At 41.9% G+C, this 18331-nt stretch overlaps 2 protein-coding genes across 3 annotated transcripts; both read right to left on the bottom strand.

Annotated features, from left to right (window-relative positions):
- Nucleotides 1-1892: 1892 nt before the first annotated feature.
- Nucleotides 1893-7245, bottom strand: fcer1g (Fc fragment of IgE, high affinity I, receptor for; gamma polypeptide). Of its 2 annotated transcripts, none has more exons than XM_024373603.2 (5): nt 6854-7245; nt 5193-5284; nt 4397-4441; nt 3987-4010; nt 1893-3884 (listed from the first exon to the last, which is right to left on the bottom strand). In XM_024373603.2, the coding sequence occupies exons 1-5, from the start codon at nt 6912-6914 to the stop codon at nt 3822-3824; spliced, it is 285 nt and encodes a 94-aa protein (XP_024229371.1). In that variant the 5' UTR covers nt 6915-7245; the 3' UTR covers nt 1893-3821. The 2 variants fall into 2 exon arrangements, with proteins under 2 accessions (XP_024229371.1, XP_024229372.1); XM_024373604.2 differs by having other exon boundaries at nt 4397-4429.
- Nucleotides 7246-7364: 119 nt separating this feature from the next.
- ndufs2 (NADH:ubiquinone oxidoreductase core subunit S2) lies at nt 7365-17571 on the bottom strand. The gene is made up of 13 exons (XM_024373602.2): nt 17417-17571; nt 15996-16099; nt 14910-15100; nt 14569-14689; nt 12442-12554; nt 11995-12069; nt 11608-11771; nt 11400-11519; nt 10972-11101; nt 10546-10641; nt 8782-8865; nt 8307-8364; nt 7365-7580 (listed from the first exon to the last, which is right to left on the bottom strand). The coding sequence occupies exons 1-13, from the start codon at nt 17521-17523 to the stop codon at nt 7543-7545; spliced, it is 1401 nt and encodes a 466-aa protein (XP_024229370.1). The 5' UTR covers nt 17524-17571; the 3' UTR covers nt 7365-7542.
- Between the last annotated feature and the right edge of the window lie 760 nt (nt 17572-18331).

Below are 18331 nucleotides of genomic sequence, written 5' to 3'. Positions count from 1 at the left end.
GCCTTTTGGTCCCAGACTTGGCGCTCCTGTACTGCTTGTGGTGCACAGTGATGTAAAGTTAAGTCGTTTTTTGGAGTATCTGTACTTTTGTATTTTTGCCAACTTTTACTTCACTACATTCCTAAAGAAAATAATGTACTTTTTACTCAATACATTTTCCCTGACACCCAAAGTACTAGTTACCTGTTGACAGGGACAATTATCCAATTTACACACTTATCAGGAGAACATCCCTGGTCTTCCTTACTGCCCCTGATCTGGCAGACTCACTAAACACAAATGCTTTGTTCGTAAATTGTCTGAGTGTTGTAGTGTGCCCCTGGCTATCCTCAATAAAACATTGATGGTGCTTTTCATTTTAGCAATTCCATTAACTTTTGATACTTAAGTATATTTAAAACAATAGGTCCTGGGTTGCATGGAGCTGGTCCATATGCACTTACCCTCTGTAGCACCTTATGGTCAGATTCCCAAGCAGTTTCCATACCAAGCAGTGACGCAGGCAGTCAAGGTGCTCTCAATTAAGGTGAGCAGCGAGAACCCTGCTAACTGAGCTGGAGAAAACGTTGAGCTCTGCAAATTTCCAACGAAGCTAAGCATTGGAGCGAAGCGTTGTCAAGAGGCTCTGGTCAAGCGACCGCATATAACTGCAGAATGACGATGGCGGCATTTTCCCGAGCTAAACTGACCAAGGCGTACCTCCAACAACAGATAATGCCTTGGATAATTCTGCCCCCAAATAATTTAAATGTCTCTTACCCAGTGGCATGTGAGCTATTTAGGTGAGCACTGATACCGCAAGTGATAAGCAGTGCCCACTGATAAATATGTTGCTTGTCCAAGCCGAGCGCGCCTCTCCAGGTTGCTGTTGGAGGTGACCAGCTGTGGCGCTCAACCAACTTTCGGTTTTTAAAAAATGGTCTAACATAAACCATGTACCATATAGCCTACGTGAGAAAGAGTATATGGCATTTTCTGTAGCCTACAGACTGGAGTGGATGTGAAAATTTGACAATGTCACGAGACACGTTTGACATTATGCACGTTTCTTTGATCAAACAGCCTAACCTATAAATGGCATTAAAAAAATGCGCTTTGATGTGAATATGGCAAATTAACAAACGTGATATCCTTTTTAAAAAAGACGGGTAAAAAAAATGACAGTATGGAATGGAAAATCAGGCTCCTCACAACTGCTGTCTAGGAGTTTCACCCAGTAGGCTAAATTGTTATGATAATCAGTAGTTTCAAGTTTTGTACCCTTCAATTCCAGAACGGCCTTGATTTCAACATCCATGAACCGGGACAAATCTGAATCAATCATCGACATCTGTTTCACAAGTTTGGACAGCACAGTAGATGACCGCAGAGTACAGTAAAGAAAAGTATAGTTCAGTACAGTATAATGTACTGCATTGTACCCTACTTTACTCTTCATTAAGATGTCTTTTCATGTTTTTTTCAGTACCGAAAATGAACCTGATTTCAACATCCAGAAAATACGTATTTTAAACGTCCGGAAAATACATATGTTCAACTTTCATTAGGAACCTAAAATTAACCTAACTTCAAAGTCTGGAAAAATACATATTTTAGACTTATTTTCAATGTTATTTTGCTTGTGACTGTTCTAGTTTCGCAGGGGTATTGGCAAAGACATTTGTCTCACCTAGGGCGGTAGAACGCACAAGACCGCGCGCACACAGACACACACGACAGAAACTTTGCAGTGGCCACAAAGAGGATGTGAGTCGGACAGTGTGTGGCCGGGGCCAGGATCAGTTGCCATGGCTTCGGTGTAACGGAAATCAGCCTCTGAAATAGCGTGAGCTAGATGCATCAACTGTGTGAAAGAAAATAATATAATATCAAAATAACCTACCACAGACCAGTTTGATATTTTATCAGAATGTATTATAAAATCACCATAGAAACTTTGAAAATTCCAACAATAGACCCAGAACACCAATATCAATAGTTAAAAACTGTACATGATTTGATAAAACGGTGAATGAAGCTATATGGGGCGGCAGGGTAGCCTAGTGGTTAGAGCGTTGGACTAGTAAAGGTTGCAAGTTCAAATCCCCGAGCTGACAAGGTACAAATCTGTCGTTCTGCCCCTGAACAGGCAGTTAACCCACTGTTCCCAGGCCGTCATTGAAAATAAGAATCTGTTCTTAACTGACTTGCCTAGTTAAATAAAGGTTACAAAATATATATATATGAGACGTATATGAGACCAAAAACATCATTCTCGAGCTGGATCTAAAAAACCTCAGTATAAGTATCATACAAAGAAGACATAGGCTGCACAAACAAGTTAAACATCCAACCATTTCATGCAGATGAATTACCTGACGCATGAAAAAAGTCACGACTAGCTATGGAAACACGAAATGCCGGTGTTGTGCCGGAATCGCGTTCGTCATTGCTGCGCCTTGCTTGCTAGTTGAGATTTCAGCTCTTCACTCAGTTTTCGGTTTGGCTATTTGTTTCAAGTGTATATGGCGGTTCTAGCTTGTATGGCGCCCTGGGAGAACTCCCCCCTTCAGCGCCCGCGCCCCCTGCAAGATGCCGCCTGTTCCTAAATCCGCTACTGATTTGTATTAGTTTATAAATACATCTCTTTGCCAAAATTCGTCATCTCTCCCATGTCTCATTCGAATAGTATTTTTGAAAGTGCAAGGATAATAATTCAGCCATACATTGATTATTAAGTTCAGTTGCCTGAACGTGAAGTTTGTTCTATAGAAAGTATTTGACTCTGATGTGTGCCACAGAAAGTATTTGACTCTAGCCACAAAATTAAGGAAATTAGAAGGGGGGGTTCTGGCAGGGGGAGATTTTTGACACAACACCTGTACAATCTTATACTGACAAGACAGTTTGTTCGTTCGACATGGTGGGATACTTTTATGTCGGTGAGAAATGGCGGTGGAAACGTTTTCTGCGCAAATATTGATATAATAACCATCATATCGAAGTAAATTTTGGGGTCATGAAATTATATGTTGTGTGGTTCTACCACTACGTCTCGGGAAAGCATGCAGTTTATTTGGCTACAGATTAAATAAATTATGAACTTCACAGGGTGGTGAATGTACAAGGTGTTGGCTTGCTTGCTCCTATACAATTAACATCGAGGGTCTTATTGAGATAACGAACGATGATTAGGTTTGACCAATACAAATAATATCGCTCTTATTCATAATAATCTCATAATAGGTAGATTACCCGCACTGTATCTGCTAGGTGTTGGCTAGAGCGCATGTGCCAATACCAACTCGGGTACATTTGCTATTCAATGCAACAGTTTTTGTGACTAATTATCAGCAGAGTTGAAAATGCGATAGAAATTGTATTTTTCATTCGGTACATGGGAATTTAACCGTAAAATATATTTTTACGTGCACTACGTCGTCACGCACAGGATTGTATCCTCATAAAGTCAGTCAAACATATCTGGTGGGAAAATGCGCATATTATTTTATGCAGATTTTATCATATTTACATGAAAATCTGTCAAATTGGATGCAAACCTAGCTACTGTCAAACCTATCGTAAATACATTTTTTACCACTGCTCAACTTCTTCCCTCTTTTGCTCTTCTCACGTTTCTCTCTCTTTCGAGACACAAGCCACAACATACAAAGGAGGCTTTCACATATGAATTGCAAATTTTAAAAAATTAAAAACGTTAAATTTTCGCTCAAAAGCTGTTTAAATAAAATACATAAAATGCAATGGAAATGCCTGGAAAGACAAAAGTGATTTAACAAATGGAAAGAGTCAAACGTTCTCTTTCTTCAACTCATCCTCGACTAGTGCAATCCTTTCTTCTGACCGATGGTCTGGTAGGTGTCTGCAGAATGAGGAGTCAATCCCTGAGATATTTGAGATAGAGAGAGAGCAGAAAAAAATATAATTAAGCAAGGACCTACAATTGAAATTCCACACATCAACTAAGATCACCATCACCAACTCACCGTATAGATGCTCTCCTCTGCATTCTGTGTCAGAGTGAAAGAGAAACACCATTACAAAACACAAACACTGAGGAAAATGACTAAATCACTATTCATGCAACATCTTGAAACAGGGTGAGCTTGTGTGTGAGTACAGGGGTGGCATTTTTCTTTGTGTAGAAAGTGTGTGAAAAATAAGCTATTAGGTTTAATGTTTGTCAGGAAATCCCTTCCTGCCCCCAACCGACTGTAAAGCTGTAGTTGTGTTTGTCTGCGTTGTACAGGACTAGAAAATGGTTTGGAGCATATCTCACATTACATTGATTTGATCCCCGGCCAACTGCAGGGGCTCGTTTTCATGTATCTGGGTGCCATAAGGGCTTGTTTAATAGGGTTTAACAGTGTAGATCATGTTACTGTGGCTTTCTCACCACTGGCTTTGCTGTCCCAGTCACCGGAGCCATCTGTGGGAAATACTGAGTGTTGAAAGATAGAGGTAAGACAGACAGACAGACAGATGAAACTGAATCAACCCCAAGCTGTTCTAGGCATTTGGGCAGATCTGAAACGATTGGATGGGTTGGATAAGTATAAGCAATATGGTGAAAATTTCACCTAACCTTCCAGAGGACAAGGTGGAGCTACTACCATAGCTATACTGCAGAAAACATTGTTTTTTAGATCAGTGTTTATACCTATCCACATCTTTCAGATCTACAGTGCCTTCAGAAGGTATTCATACCGTTGGACTTACTCCATATTTTGTTGTTACAGCCTGAATTCAAAATGGAATCAATAGATTTTTCTCTCTCGCCCATCTACTGTACACACAATACCTCGTAATGACAGTGAAACCTTGTTTAGAATTGTTTAGCTAATTTATGGAAAATTAAATACAGAAATCTCATTTACATAAGTATTCACACTCCTTTGCTATGACACTCCAAATGGAGCTCGGGTGTATCCAATTTCCTTTGATCATCCTTGAGGTACCACTACAACTTGATTGGAGTCCACTTTTGGCCAATTCAACTGTTTGGACATGATTCAGAAAGAAACACCTGTCTATATAAGGTCCCACAGTTGACAGTGCATGTCAGATCAGAAACTATACAATGAAGTCCAATGAACTGTCTGTAGATCTCCACAATATAATTGTGATGAGGCATATACAGTATCTGGGGAAAGGGTATAAAACTATTTCTAGAGTGTAGAAGGCAGCTGTACCTTGATCCTGCAGTATAGCACAGTAAGGATGATACCGTACAGAAACAAGATGGCGTCCAGGATGTAGCAGATCTGAGGCTCAACCAGGGCCGCTGAGGACAGAGGAGAAGAACTGCTATTTACAGGATGGTCCTCTGAGGTTTGACCACCAATTTAGTCATTTAGCAGATGCTCTTATCCAGAGCTACTTACAGTGCATGTAACTAAGGTAGGTAAAAACAACCAGACTATCAGTTATCGCAAGTGACCACCAGTAATCGGTCTGTCACGCAGATCTCAGTCATCTTTCCTTACCTGTTTGGCTGGTACAGTACCTACCTACTCCTATCCACAACATGTCAAAAATGATCTTGGTTAATATCATTCTGTTCTGACAAATAGGCATATCTTCAAATTGAGTGTCTCTCAGTTTTCAAATTGAAAATGTGATTATTTTATCTTTATCAGTTTGGTGTGTGTGTGTGTGTGCAAGGCGGGACTAGGGTGATGTGGTTGATTTATCTATGATCTCTTTTGGTTTCCCTACCTCATATCTGTGAACCTCAAACATCTGTCGATTTAAATAGAGAACGCTATGTGCAAGAAAACACTATGGAGAACACTGAAATGTGTTCTGTATATGCATGCATATAGGTGCAGTACACCTACACTGATGCTTAGACATAGTGTAAGCTTCTGTGTACGTGTGTGTGTGGACCATGCAGATGGTGCGGACGTTTCGTCAGTGCATACAGTGCCGTGAAAAAGTAATGCCATCACTTTCTTCAGTATCTAATGTTAGAGGACCAATGTGGCTACTGCTTTGCTTCTGCGGTCCCAAAACAATAAGAATTGAGCCCTATCCCCCTTTTTTTAGTTGTTACACACGTTCCATCACACCAATAGTTCATCATACCACTGACATCGTTTTGCCCTCTATATTGAGAATGTCAGAATCACCTACACTACACCAATATACAATATATTTTTTGCGCCAAACTCCGTTTGGTTATACTGAAAAATCAATTTCTAAAACCAAGTTAAAACAGTCATGAGCAAAACCATTTACAGACAGGAAAAGCTGATTTACTTCATTCTTTCAGGAAGGAGAAATTATGATGCCCACTTCAACAATTATTGTAAACGTGTCACTACAGGGTTTCTATCAACAAAATAGTTGATTATTCATATGACCAAAATAATATGACGAGTTCCAAATACCAGTACATCACATTCAAATATTTTCACTGACGGACTTGTCAGTCTTCAGTAAAAAGATTTGAACGTGATATATCGGCATTTGTAACTCAAACTATGTTAATTGCTGGACTCCCTGAGATCTGGGCCCATTGACAAAGCATCTCAGCGTAGGAGTGCTGATCTAAGATCCGTTTTGCCTTGTAGATCATAATGAATAAGATTATATGGTCAGATCCTAGATCAGCACTACTCTGAAATGCTTTGTGGACATGAGCCCTGATCTCAACCATGGGACTCACCATGATACTTTATAATTTACTTGACTTTAAAATATTTCCTCCAGTAGAAGACCAAATTTAGTTGGGAGTTATACTAATCAAAAAGTTAAACTCATGTTAATCCCACAAAAAAAATAACACTTTCATAGCACAGGTCAACAACCAAACATCAAGAGGTTTGTACTTATCAAACTCCAGACTCACCAGCGCTGCCAAAGCTCAACCACAGAGGAAGAGCTGAAAGAACCTGGAATCTGCCTCCCATTGTCACAGCAACAAGGATACAACAGGACACACCACAACAGTAGGCAGCGGCAACAAGCTCTTTTTACCGGACGTCAGACTGCTCAGTCAGTAACTAGCACATCGGTTGAGCAGGGCTGATGAGTCCGTTGGTTAAGTGTGGTGATGACGCAGTGTTACAAAGAAAGCCAGGGTAGAGCAACAGGGGGAAGTTGTGGTCGAGCTCAGTCCATTTTCTATGATCAGACCACTCCCCTGTCTGTGGGCCTGCACACAGCGTTGGAGGAAGGACAGACTGAAAGGCCTAGAATGCTTCGGGTTCTGTCGACTTACTCTATCTTTACCACATGTTGGTTGTGCAACATGGTGTTTTGAAAAACGGAAATAACATTGAGCTATGACTTCCCTGAAGTTCTTACTGTATGTTTCTTAACTACAAAAGATACTGAGTGAAATGACACTATTTGACCGATCAGAGATCAAATATTTATTAGGTTTACAGCATTATACGTCAATGATTACGAGTTGGCCCATCTGTCAAAATCCCAGTACAGTGAATGAGAGACAAACAAGGTAGTAAAGACAGCGCTGAGAATTCCTCTTCAGAGTGGAACCATGGGTGTCATCTTTCAACAGTCAGGTGTTTTAACTTAACGGTCAACTTCGCCAAACACAATGTCCTGGGTGCCTGTCACAAGAAGATTAAATAAATAAAAATATTTTTTTTTTTTTAAATCAACCATACATTGAACAGGAACTACACTGAACAAAAATATAAATGCAACATATAAAGTGTTGGTCCCATGTTTCATGAGCTGAAATAAAATATCCCAGAAATGTTCTATATGTACAAACCACATCTAACCACGCCAGCCCAGGACAACGTGTTCCAGTTCCCGCCAATATCCAGCGACTTTGCACAACCATTGAAGAGTGAGCCAACATTCCACAGGCCACAATCAACAGCCTGATCAACTCAACATTAAGGAGATGAGGCAAATTGTGATCAAACCAGATACTGACTGGTCTTCTGATCCACGCTCATATGTATATATATATATTTTTTAAGGCATCCGTGATCAACATGTCTATCTGTATTCCCAGTCATGTGAAATCCATAGATTAGCACCTAACAAATGTATTTAAAATTAACTGACTTCCTTATGAACTGTAACTCCTTTGTAAAACCTTTGAAAATGTTGCGTTTATATTTTTGTTCAGTGTACATGAATTGCATTGCTAAGGATTCTGATATCAATGGTTGACTGATAACATAAGGGTCGTGTTCAGCAGGGAGAATATTTTGTGAAACAGAGGTACTAATACAATTAGAACACAGATTTTTGTTAACCGTCACAAAACATTTTGCTACAGTGTGTCCTACTGAATATGACCCAGTAGAAACATTTCTTACCAATAATGGCCACTACGTCAGCCAGCATGTGTCCTTTAGCCATCATATCCAGGGCAGCCTGGGGGAAAAAAACATCGAAACCATCAATCAACTCCAAACCAACCAACTCCAATCCAACTATAAACTGAAAGAAGCATCATACATAGATTTTTTCTTATAAAATCTGTGTTGCGACACGTTTGTGCAATGCACTTTATTTAAAGTGATTTGATACAGAAACCAAAACAGTGTGGGACGTTCTGGTGTGTTAATGTCCCAAGAACAAACATGTTACAACACAGACAGAGAGGGCAAGGCAGGGTTGGGTTTGTTTTCTTTTACAAACGCTATTATACTGGTTTATAAATGTCCTTAATGAATTAGAAGTAGCCTTGAGGAAAAAGCTGTTTTACACATTGAATAATTTATAATAACTGCATTAAATAATTCAGGGTGTGAATTCTGTCTGTGTTGTGGTAGTATGAGCTCCCCGTACCAAGTGAGCGAATCCTGGAGCTTTGATTTTGCAGCGGTAGGGCCTGCTGGAGCCGTCAGATACCAGATACACACCGAACTCTCCCTGCAAAATAACACAATATTACACATTAATAATCAGGAAGTCCAGTACCGAGTTGCACAGGGTGGGGTCGAGACCCAGGGTCTCGAGCTTGATGATGAGTTTGGAGGGTACTATCGTGTTAAATGCTGAGCTGTAGTCGATGAACAGCATTCTCACGTAGGTATTCCTCTTGTCCAGATGGGTTAGGGCAGCGTGCAGTGTGGTTGCGATTGCATAGTCTGTGGACCTATTGGGGCGGTAAGCAAATTGGAGTGGGTCTAGGCTGCCAGGTAGGGTGGAGGGATATGGTCCTTGACTAGTCTTTCAAAGCACTTCATGATGACGGAAGCGAGTGCTACGGGGTGGTAGTCGTTTAGCTCAGTTACCTTAGCTTTATTGGGAACAGGAACAATGGTGGCCCTCTTGAAGCATGAGGGGACAGCAGACTGGGATAAGGATTGATTGAATATGTCCGTCAACACACCAGCCAGCTGGTCTGCGCATGCTCTGAGGATGCGGCTGGGGATGCCGTCTGGGCCTGCAGCCTTGCGAGGGTTAACACGTTTAAATGTTTTACGTCGGCTGCAGTGAAGGAGAGTCCGCAGATTTTGGTAGTGGGCCATGTCAGTGGCACTGTATTGTCCTCAAAGCGAGCAAAGAAGTTATTTAGTCTGTCTGGGAGCAAGGCATCCTGGTCCGCAACAGGGTTGGTTTTCTTTTTGTAATCCGTGATTGACTGTAGACCTTGCCACATACCTCGTGTCTGAGCCGTTGAATTGCGACTCTACTTTGTCTCTATACTGACGCTTAGCTTGTTTGATTGCCTTGCGGAGCGAAAAGCTACACTGTTTGTATTCAGTCATGTTTCCGGTCACCTTGCCCTGGTTAAAAGCAGTGGTTCGCGCTTTCAGTTTTGTGCGAATGCTGCCATCAATCCACGGTTTCTGGTTTGGGAATGTTTTAATAGTTGCTATGGGTACGACATCGCCAATGCACTTTCTAATGAACTCGCTCACAGAATCAGCGTATTCGTCAATGTTGTTGGACGCAATGCGAAACATATCCCAATCCACGTGATCGAAGCGGTCTTGAAGCGTGGAATCAGATTGGTCGGACCAGCGTTGAACAGACCTGAGCGCGGGAGCTTCCTGTTTTAGTTTCTGTCTGTAGGCTGGAAGCAACAAAATGGAGTCGTGGTCAGCTTTTCCGAAAGGAGGGCGGGGGAGGGCCTTATATGCGTCGTGGAAGTTAGAATAACAATGATCCAGGGTTTTACCAGCTCTGGTAGCACAATCGATATGCTGATAGAATTTACAGTCTTGTTTTCAGATTAGCCTTGTTAAAATCCCCAGCTACAATGAATGCAGCCTCAGGATATGTGGTTACCAGTTTGCATAGAGTCAAATAAAGTTTGTTCAGGGCCATCGATGTGACTACAGATTCAAATTAACCAGCTAGCTAAATCTGGCACATTTATAGAATATCTCTGTCAAATATCAATGTAATAAATGTTTTGGAATTGTGTTATATCTAAAGGCCTCCTATGACCTACAAAATAGATCAGTTGGAGGAGAATCTCACCATTACAAGCAGTAAATTGCACATATAGAATATCCTCAAAGTATTTGAGGTTCAATTTTTAAAAAACAGAGGCTCAAAGCCCTTCTATCTATATAGGTCTGAGGAAAGGGGAGGGCTTACCTTGGGTGCTTCTACAGCTGTGTATGTGGATCCGGGGGGCACCTGGTAACCCTCTGTGTACAGCTTAAAGTGATGGATCAGAGACTCCATGGACATCTAACATGGGAACATTAACCACCATTACAACTGATGTTTATGCTTATTTAGACTCGATGTGAAACACTCCACCGTAACAAGGGCTTGTGTTTAACTACAGGGTAAGGCAGAAAAAAATTAAGGATGATCTAAATGCCCTGAATCAGTGTTTCTCCATCCTGGTCCCGAGCACCTAAAAAAGGTGCACTCGGACACCTGATTCAACTAATTAACTCATCAAGCCATTTGATTAGTTGAATCCGGTGCGTTTAGCGCTAGGGCTAAAAACGTGCACCCCGCTGTCCTCAATGATCTCAAATAAAAATAAAAAACATTCAGTCATTCTCTCACCTTCATCTCAGATCTCTTGGGCGGGGCCACCTTGGCATCGTCCACTTTGATCTCTCCCGCTGGCATCTTGTTGAGGGCCTCGATCATGATCCTGAGACTCTGCCTCATCTCCTCCACCCTGCACAGGTACCTGACCAACACCAAGGACAAAGAGGAGAGGAAGGAGGGAGGGGAAACAAGATGTAAACATGCATATTGTGAAGGTATTTTAGAAGTTAGATAAGTAGATGGGGGGGGTTTAACCGCTGCCCTCCAGGGGCATGTGGTCTGTGTGTGGCAGCACAACCACTAGACCAGCCAACAACAACTCCAAAACAGGATTCAATCAAAAACAATCAATAACAAATATGAAGGTAAAACTCAAACGCAATACTAAGTAAAAAAGAGAGAGAGAGGCAGACAGAGAGGACAGTAGGCGTCCTTCTCACCTGTCGTAGCAGTCTCCCTTGCTGCCGATGGGGACGTCAAACTCCACCTCGTCATACTTGTCGTAGGGCTGAGACTTCCTCAGGTCCCACTTGATGCCTGAACCCCTCAGCATCACACCACTGACAGACAAGCAGAGGGGGTGATTTACATCTTTCATTAGCTTCACAACAGTTTGAGAGGGAGTGTGTGTGAGTGAGTGTGTCTCACCTGAAGCCATAGTTGAGTGCGTCCTCTGCAGACACAACCCCGATGTCCACGGTGCGGTTCTTCCAGATACGGTTGTTGGTCAACATCTCCTCCACCTCGTCTATTCTGATGGAGAAGTTCTTGCACCACTCATAGATATCATCCATTAGTCCCAGTGGCATGTCCTGGGACAAGCAGATAACACAATCTTTATAGCGACCATTCCATCGCATACATAGCTGTAGGGTGAAGTTGCCCCTAGACGCTGATCTTGGGTCAGTTTAGCGATCCCCCCCTTCTAATGGTGAAGGTTAGGATTGGGGAGAGGATGCTGATCCTAGATCTGAACCTAGGGGAAACGCTACCCAGGAGAAACCCCATAAGACTAAGTTCCCAGGCGGCCCTCACCTGGTGTACTCCTCCAGGTCTGACGTAGGCTGCATGCATCCTGGCCCCTGAGACACGCTCATAGAACTCAAACATCTAGGAGAAGGATAGAGACACGACAACACACCATGAAAAGGTCCAGTGCTAAAACATGGTTTTCCAGTGTTTTACATATATTTACACACCGAGGTTGGAATAATACTGGGAAATGGTGAAAATGATGATAATACACTTTTAGTGTAAGAGACGATTGAAAAGACTGCCTGAAATTTCGTCCTGTGTGGGCGAGATGGAGTTTTGGCCTGCCTGGTGACATTCAATTAGTTAATATACCAATAAGAAAAAGGACTTCCAAAAATTGCTACTTCAGCAAAAGGAAGGAAGATCAGGACCCTGATTCTAGATCATCACTCCTACTCTGTTAAGCTTGATACGGCCCCAGATCCTAAATTCTGTTTCCATTCTCACCTTCTCTCTCTCCTCGAACATCCAGAAGAAGGGGGTCATGGCTCCGATGTCCAGGGCGTGGGTGGTGATGGCCATGATGTGGTTCAGGATGCGAGTCAGCTCGCCGAAAAGAACTGCAAAACAACAGAAGTAGACACTGAAAAGTCATACTTACTTACTCACTGTTGCCCATCTTCTGCCTGTGTGGAGATTGTGTAACAGGCCCCAGTTCCTCTGTACAGTTGAAGTCAGAGGTTTATATATACACCTTGGTCAAATACATTTAAATTCAGTATTTCACAATTCCTGAAATTTAATCAGAGTAAAAATGTCCTGTCTTAGGTCAGTTAGGATCACCACTTCAATTTAAGAATGTGAAATGCCAGAATAATAGAGATAATGATTTCAGCTTTTATTTCTTTCATCACATTCCCAGTGGGTCAGAAGTTTACATATACTCAATTAGTATTTGGTAGCATTGTCTTTAAATTTTTTAACTTGGGTCAAACGTTTCAGGTAGCCTTCCACAATAAATTGGGTGAATTTTGGCCCATTCCTCCTGACAGAGCTGATGTAACTGAGTCAGGTTTGTAGGCCTCCTCGCTTGCACACGCCTTTTCAGTTCTGCCCACAATTTTTTTTATAGAATTGAGGTCAGGGCTTTGTGATGGCGACTCCAATACCTTGACTTTGTTGTCCTTAAGGCATTTTGCCACAACTTTGGAAGTATGCTTTGGGTCATTGTCCCCATTTGGAAGACCCATTTGCGACCAAGCTTTAACTTCCTGACTGATATATTGAAGTAACATCAAGACATCCACAACTTTCCTTCCTCATGGTGCCATCTATTTTGTGAAGTGAACCATTCCCTCCTGCAGCAAAGCACCCCCACAACATGATGCTGCCACCCCCATGCTTCACGGTTGGGATGGTGTTCTTCAGCCTGCAAACCTCCCCCTTCTTCTTCCAAACATAATGATAGTCATTATGACCAAACAGTTCTATTTTTGTTTCATCAGACCAGAGGACATTTCTCCAAAAAGTAAGATCTTTGTCCCCATGTGCAGCTGCAAACCGCAGTCTGGCTTTTTTTTTACAGCGGTTTTGGAGCAGTGGCTTCTTCCTTGCTGAGCGGCCTTTCAGATTATGTCAATATAGAACTCGTTTTACTGTGGCTATAGATACTTTTGTACCTGTTTCCTCCAGCATCTTCACAAGGTCCTTTGCTGTTGTTCTGGGATTGATTTGCACTTTTCGAACCAAAGTACGTTAATCTCTAGGAGACAGAACACGTCTCCTTCCTGGGCGGTATGACGGCTGCGTGGCCCCATGGTGTTCATACTTGCGTACTATTGTTTGTACAGATTGACGTGGTACCTTCAGGCGTTTGGAAATTGCTCTCAAGGATGAACCAGACTTGTGGAGGTCTACAACTTTTTTTTCTGAGGTCTTGGCTGATTTCTTTTGTTTTTCCCATGTCAAGCAAAGAGGCACTGAGTTTGAAGGTAGGCCTTGAAATACATCCCTAGGTACACCTCCAATTGACTCAAATAATGTCAATTAGCCTATCAGAAGCTTCCAAAGACATGACATCATTTTCTGGGATTTTCCAAGCTGTTTAAAAGGCACAGTCAACGTAGTGTATGTAAACTTCTGACCCACTGGAATTGTGATAGTGAATTATAAGTGAAATAATCTGTCTGTAAACAATTGTTGGAAAATGTTGTGTCATGCACAAAGTAGATGTCCTAACCGACTTGCCAAAACTATAGTTTGTTAACAAGAAATTTGTGGAGTGGCTGAAAAACGAGTTTTAATGACTAAACTTCCGACTTCAACTGTATATCCATGTTGACTGTTGAACTCCATGTAGCTAACTACTGCCCCCTAGTGACCTTGTATGAAAGGGTAAATGGGCCCGATGACCTAAGAAGGTTATGATTCTCACACTTGTTACTGTTGTGCTGGTAAAGGAGAGAGGTGCACCAACTTAATCTCAAATTTCACTTGTTAACCCAAACTTTACCTTTATCTCTGAACTGACAATTCGGGGGGAAAAAAGCTCACGCAAGTTGGTTTGCTCATCAGTTTGATGTATTGGTTAGTTCGTCCTTTCTGGCAAGGTCGTCTAGTAGCACCTAGTCTTACCTCTGATCCACTGTGCGCGGGGTGGGGCCTGGATGTTGAGCAGCTTCTCCACGGCCAGAGAGTATGCCTGCTCGTTACACATCATGGACACGTAGTCCAACCTGTCAAAGTAAGGCAGCGCCTATAGCAAAACACGGGAAGACTGGTCAATGCATTTCATCAAACAAAAACATGCCCGTTGTAGAAGAGCCTAAACACGAGCTTGTACATTACAAGCATCTTAGTCAGGACACTTATGCTAGTAACTTTCAGGCAATTTGTTATCCTAGCTGACGAGTGAACTATTCTGCCAGGATTTTTGTCTTCTTACATACCTTAGTGTCTCTAGGTGTGCTACGTACCTGCAGGTAGGTCTTGTACTCAATGAGTTTTTCTGTGCCGCGGTGCAGCAGGCCCACGTGGGGATCACACTTCTTCACTGACTCCCCGCTGAGCTCCAGCACCAGACGCAGCACGCCATGGGCTGCGGGGTGCTGGGGCCCAAAGTTAATGGTCAGGTTAGACACCTCCTTTTCCATAGGAGCATCCTTATCTGAGAGAGGGATTGAGAGGAGATTTGGCAGTTTAAGTTTATAAGAAAAGCTACTTTCTTGTTTAAAGTAAAACCAAAGCATTTCGTCTCAGGGTTCAACATAGAAAAAAGAAAGAGGTTGGACAGACTTAGTTGGTTCGGAATTCATGCATAAGTGTTTAGATAAAGCTGAATGTAGAATGGCTATGATAAAGTCACAGAGTATGATGTGGAATGAATCTAAATCTATAATAAAGTCAAAGTCACAGAATGAGTTTAGAAACCACTGACAACCACGTTGTGGCCAATCAGGTTTGATGGAGTAGCATGCAATAAAATGCAACTCCCACATATGGAACTAACAGATTTCAATCATTATACACCACTTTGGACTTGGGCCTAAATAACAACTAGGGATTTGACCTTTGACTGAGTACTCGAATGAAAAAAAGCTATTTTTAGAACAAGGGCGGCAGTGGGAAAAAATATGCTCATTCATCTACATGCCAACAGTGAGAAAAAGTGCCTAATTTATCATAACCATTACAGATAACACATCCTAACTGCTAAGTTGCCTCATATATTCAGTCAATAAAAAAACAAGTGCCATTTAAGATACATTTGTTGAAACTGTAAAATCAACTGGTTATATTTTATCGTGGAACACAATCAAAAAGGAAGTAAGCTGACTGTGGCGCTTGTAGAAGCCTATGGCTGTGCAATGGCATAGCCTTGTTTGTTCATTTTGCAGAAAAGACACCCTTATTTCCAGAGCCCTTATCACAGTCAAGACTCCTATTTTATAGTAAAAAACATGTAATATAACAGAATAAAATTTGAGTACTCAATTACTCATGCACATCATTAATAACTAGTAGGCCTATAGATGAAGACAGTACACAACAGTGGGGCGTACCATTCCATGGTGGGGGGACCCATTTCTCAGTGATGGCGCTGGGGTACATCACCGCCCCAGCATAGTGCTCCGTCCACTCCACATCTGGCTGCCACTGTTTCTGCCTGGAAAGAGAGAATAACAAGCAACCATGATGCATCAATGGTACTATGGCAGTGTGTGGATGTTGTTGACCAAGTGTTTAAACCAGGTGGTTTCAAACTGCTCCTCGGGGACCCCAGCTGTTCCATGTCTTTGAACTAATCCTCAAGCTACCTGAATCAGGTGAGCTAGTTCAGGACTACAACATTGTGAAACGTCTAGGTTTGACCTACACAGTTTTGTGAGGTTAACTAATGCTTTCTCAGAGCAATAACAAAAAATACATGATCCCTGTCCATGAGCCCACTCTGAGGCTGTCTCAGGGGGAGTGGGATATGCAAAAAAAAAAAAAAAACATTTCACACCACACACACTTATACACTTGTACATGTGTGAAACAGGACAAACATAAGCACCCCTTATTTGACAAAATGTACCAAGTAAACTCCTAATATAAGTAGACTAGAGTCCAGGGTAGGGCATTAATCTGCTCTAGGTCAGCCAAGACAGACTGACGATTTGGTCACTAATCACATTTCACACAAGTAAAACGGTAGGATTAAACAGAGATTCACCAAATGAAATGTTTTTCTGTATAAAGCAGGCCTCAATATCAAGCATTATCTAACTGTTGGTAGTGGTCCATAGCGACTTGTCAAGGCACAAATGGATCGGGTAGGATGAACTGTTCCAAGTTACTGTCTAACACATTGTTTGACCCTGAAGTGGTTCATATGAATGTGTGAGAGGTGTACAACCGGTGTCGTTGACCTCAATACAGTAAATGGCATCAGGTTGTGTAAACACTCATTACACGTTATGTAAAACGTGTTGTTATTGAGCCTAGTTAACTACAATAAGGGGGCTAGCTAGCCTGGATTCCAGACCTATTTTGTGCTAACATTCCACTCATTGTACACGTTTTTTCAGACAAAAGTAATAAACATGCATTTGAATTGCAAGAAATTGCTAGGTAAAGTTAACGTCACTCTGCTTGTTCGCAAGATGAAACGCTGGCCATGAATCGGATGTGCTGCAGTGCTGTCAAAATCCACCTGATTCGATTCAAGTAACCTAGCTACTAACGTTAGCAAGGTTGCCAACTAACAGCTGTTTTAATGTTACAGGATTTATACAACAGTTCCTTCTGACATAACATAAGCGTGATGTGTGTCGTGTCAGGTATGTGACCGACAAGTCGGTGTTGTAGATGAGCAGTGCCTTTTGTTAGCTGGCTAATGCTAGCTGTTATGTGACCGTTTTTGATCCCTAAACGACCTACTTGGACATTATTGATCGGTTAAACTATAATTGCGCCTATCGAACGATGATAATCTCACCTGTTTTGCAGGACAGTGCAAGCAGGGCTGACCAAATTACTATTTATAATCAATTTAGTTGAAGGACGTCCAAGTTTGCTAAGCGACCTCAACATTGTCCCCGCCATCTTGGCAGTCAAAGTTGCTCTACACCCGGTGACGTAATGATGTCTTATTCTTTGGGGTTTAGGGCGAACTACATGCTAAAAAGTGTATTATCGCCACCAACTGGACGGGGGTGAAAAGAAATCATAAAAGAAAAGTAAATTCCACTGGGAAGAGAACATTTACATTAATCCACAAAAACTACAAAATAATGTAAAATAAATCATATGTATATATTCCAGCTCATTCGAAATCTAAAAAACCCGCTCAGTTTGAGGCCTGAAAGGGTGCGACCGCACGAACAAGTACTCCATGTAGCTCCTCAGATGTTAGCTGTCTTTTCATCCCAGAAATAGTTCAACTGCAGAAACAATGATATCAACCTTTCAATGTGCACAGTGTCATTTACCACCATTGCTATGAAAGCAACAGTCCACTTTCTTCACCTGCAGAATTTCTGGGTCCTGTTGATACGCAGGCTGCGGTGTATGTTGCAGTGTAATTCTACCAGTATTTACTACCATCTGACGTTCAGACCGTTTTAACTGCCTCCGCATAGGAGACAGACTGAGCTGCTGGTGACCTCCATTTTTATCACCCTGATCAGGCATTCCAAGGCCTCGTGTTCTCCACCGCAGTGACAACACTTTGCTCCTTGACCTTGGCCACTCTCTTCTGTTATTAAAATGTTTTATTTTTTGGGTTTGGGAAGCAAAGTTGACAGAATAATGGTACTGCCACCTATCACACGGAAGTATAATGGAAGTTGAGTTGGTGCTATACAGAAAAATTATGTGACTTGCTGTTCAACAGTATTTGTACGGTAGTGGA

The sequence above is a fragment of the Oncorhynchus tshawytscha genome, linkage group LG15 (assembly GCF_018296145.1).
Source record: "Oncorhynchus tshawytscha isolate Ot180627B linkage group LG15, Otsh_v2.0, whole genome shotgun sequence".
NCBI classification, from domain to species: Eukaryota; Metazoa; Chordata; class Actinopteri; order Salmoniformes; family Salmonidae; genus Oncorhynchus; species Oncorhynchus tshawytscha.
Note: the sequence above shows the minus strand (reverse complement) of the source record. Positions and strands in the feature narration are given on the sequence as shown.

What these genes read in the sequence shown, in the direction of transcription:
- fcer1g (XM_024373603.2), bottom strand. Translation starts at nt 6,914, where the DNA reads ATGGGAGGCAGATTCCAGGTTCTTTCAGCTCTTCCTCTGTGGTTGAGC. An exon ending in TGCTATACTGCAGGATCAAG is followed by an intron (nt 4,442 to 5,192) that starts GTACAGCTGCCT and finishes TTCAACACTCAG; the next exon opens with TATTTCCCACAGATGGCTCC. An exon ending in CAGAGGAGAGCATCTATACG is followed by an intron (nt 3,885 to 3,986) that starts GTGAGTTGGTGA and finishes CAAATATCTCAG; the next exon opens with GGATTGACTCCTCATTCTGC.
- ndufs2 (XM_024373602.2), bottom strand. Translation starts at nt 17,523, where the DNA reads ATGGCGGGGACAATGTTGAGGTCGCTTAGCAAACTTGGACGTCCTTCA. An exon ending in TGCACTGTCCTGCAAAACAG is followed by an intron (nt 16,100 to 17,416) that starts GTGAGATTATCA and finishes CTCTCTTTCCAG; the next exon opens with GCAGAAACAGTGGCAGCCAG. An exon ending in CCAAGAGATCTGAGATGAAG is followed by an intron (nt 10,642 to 10,971) that starts GTGAGAGAATGA and finishes TTCCCATGTTAG; the next exon opens with ATGTCCATGGAGTCTCTGAT.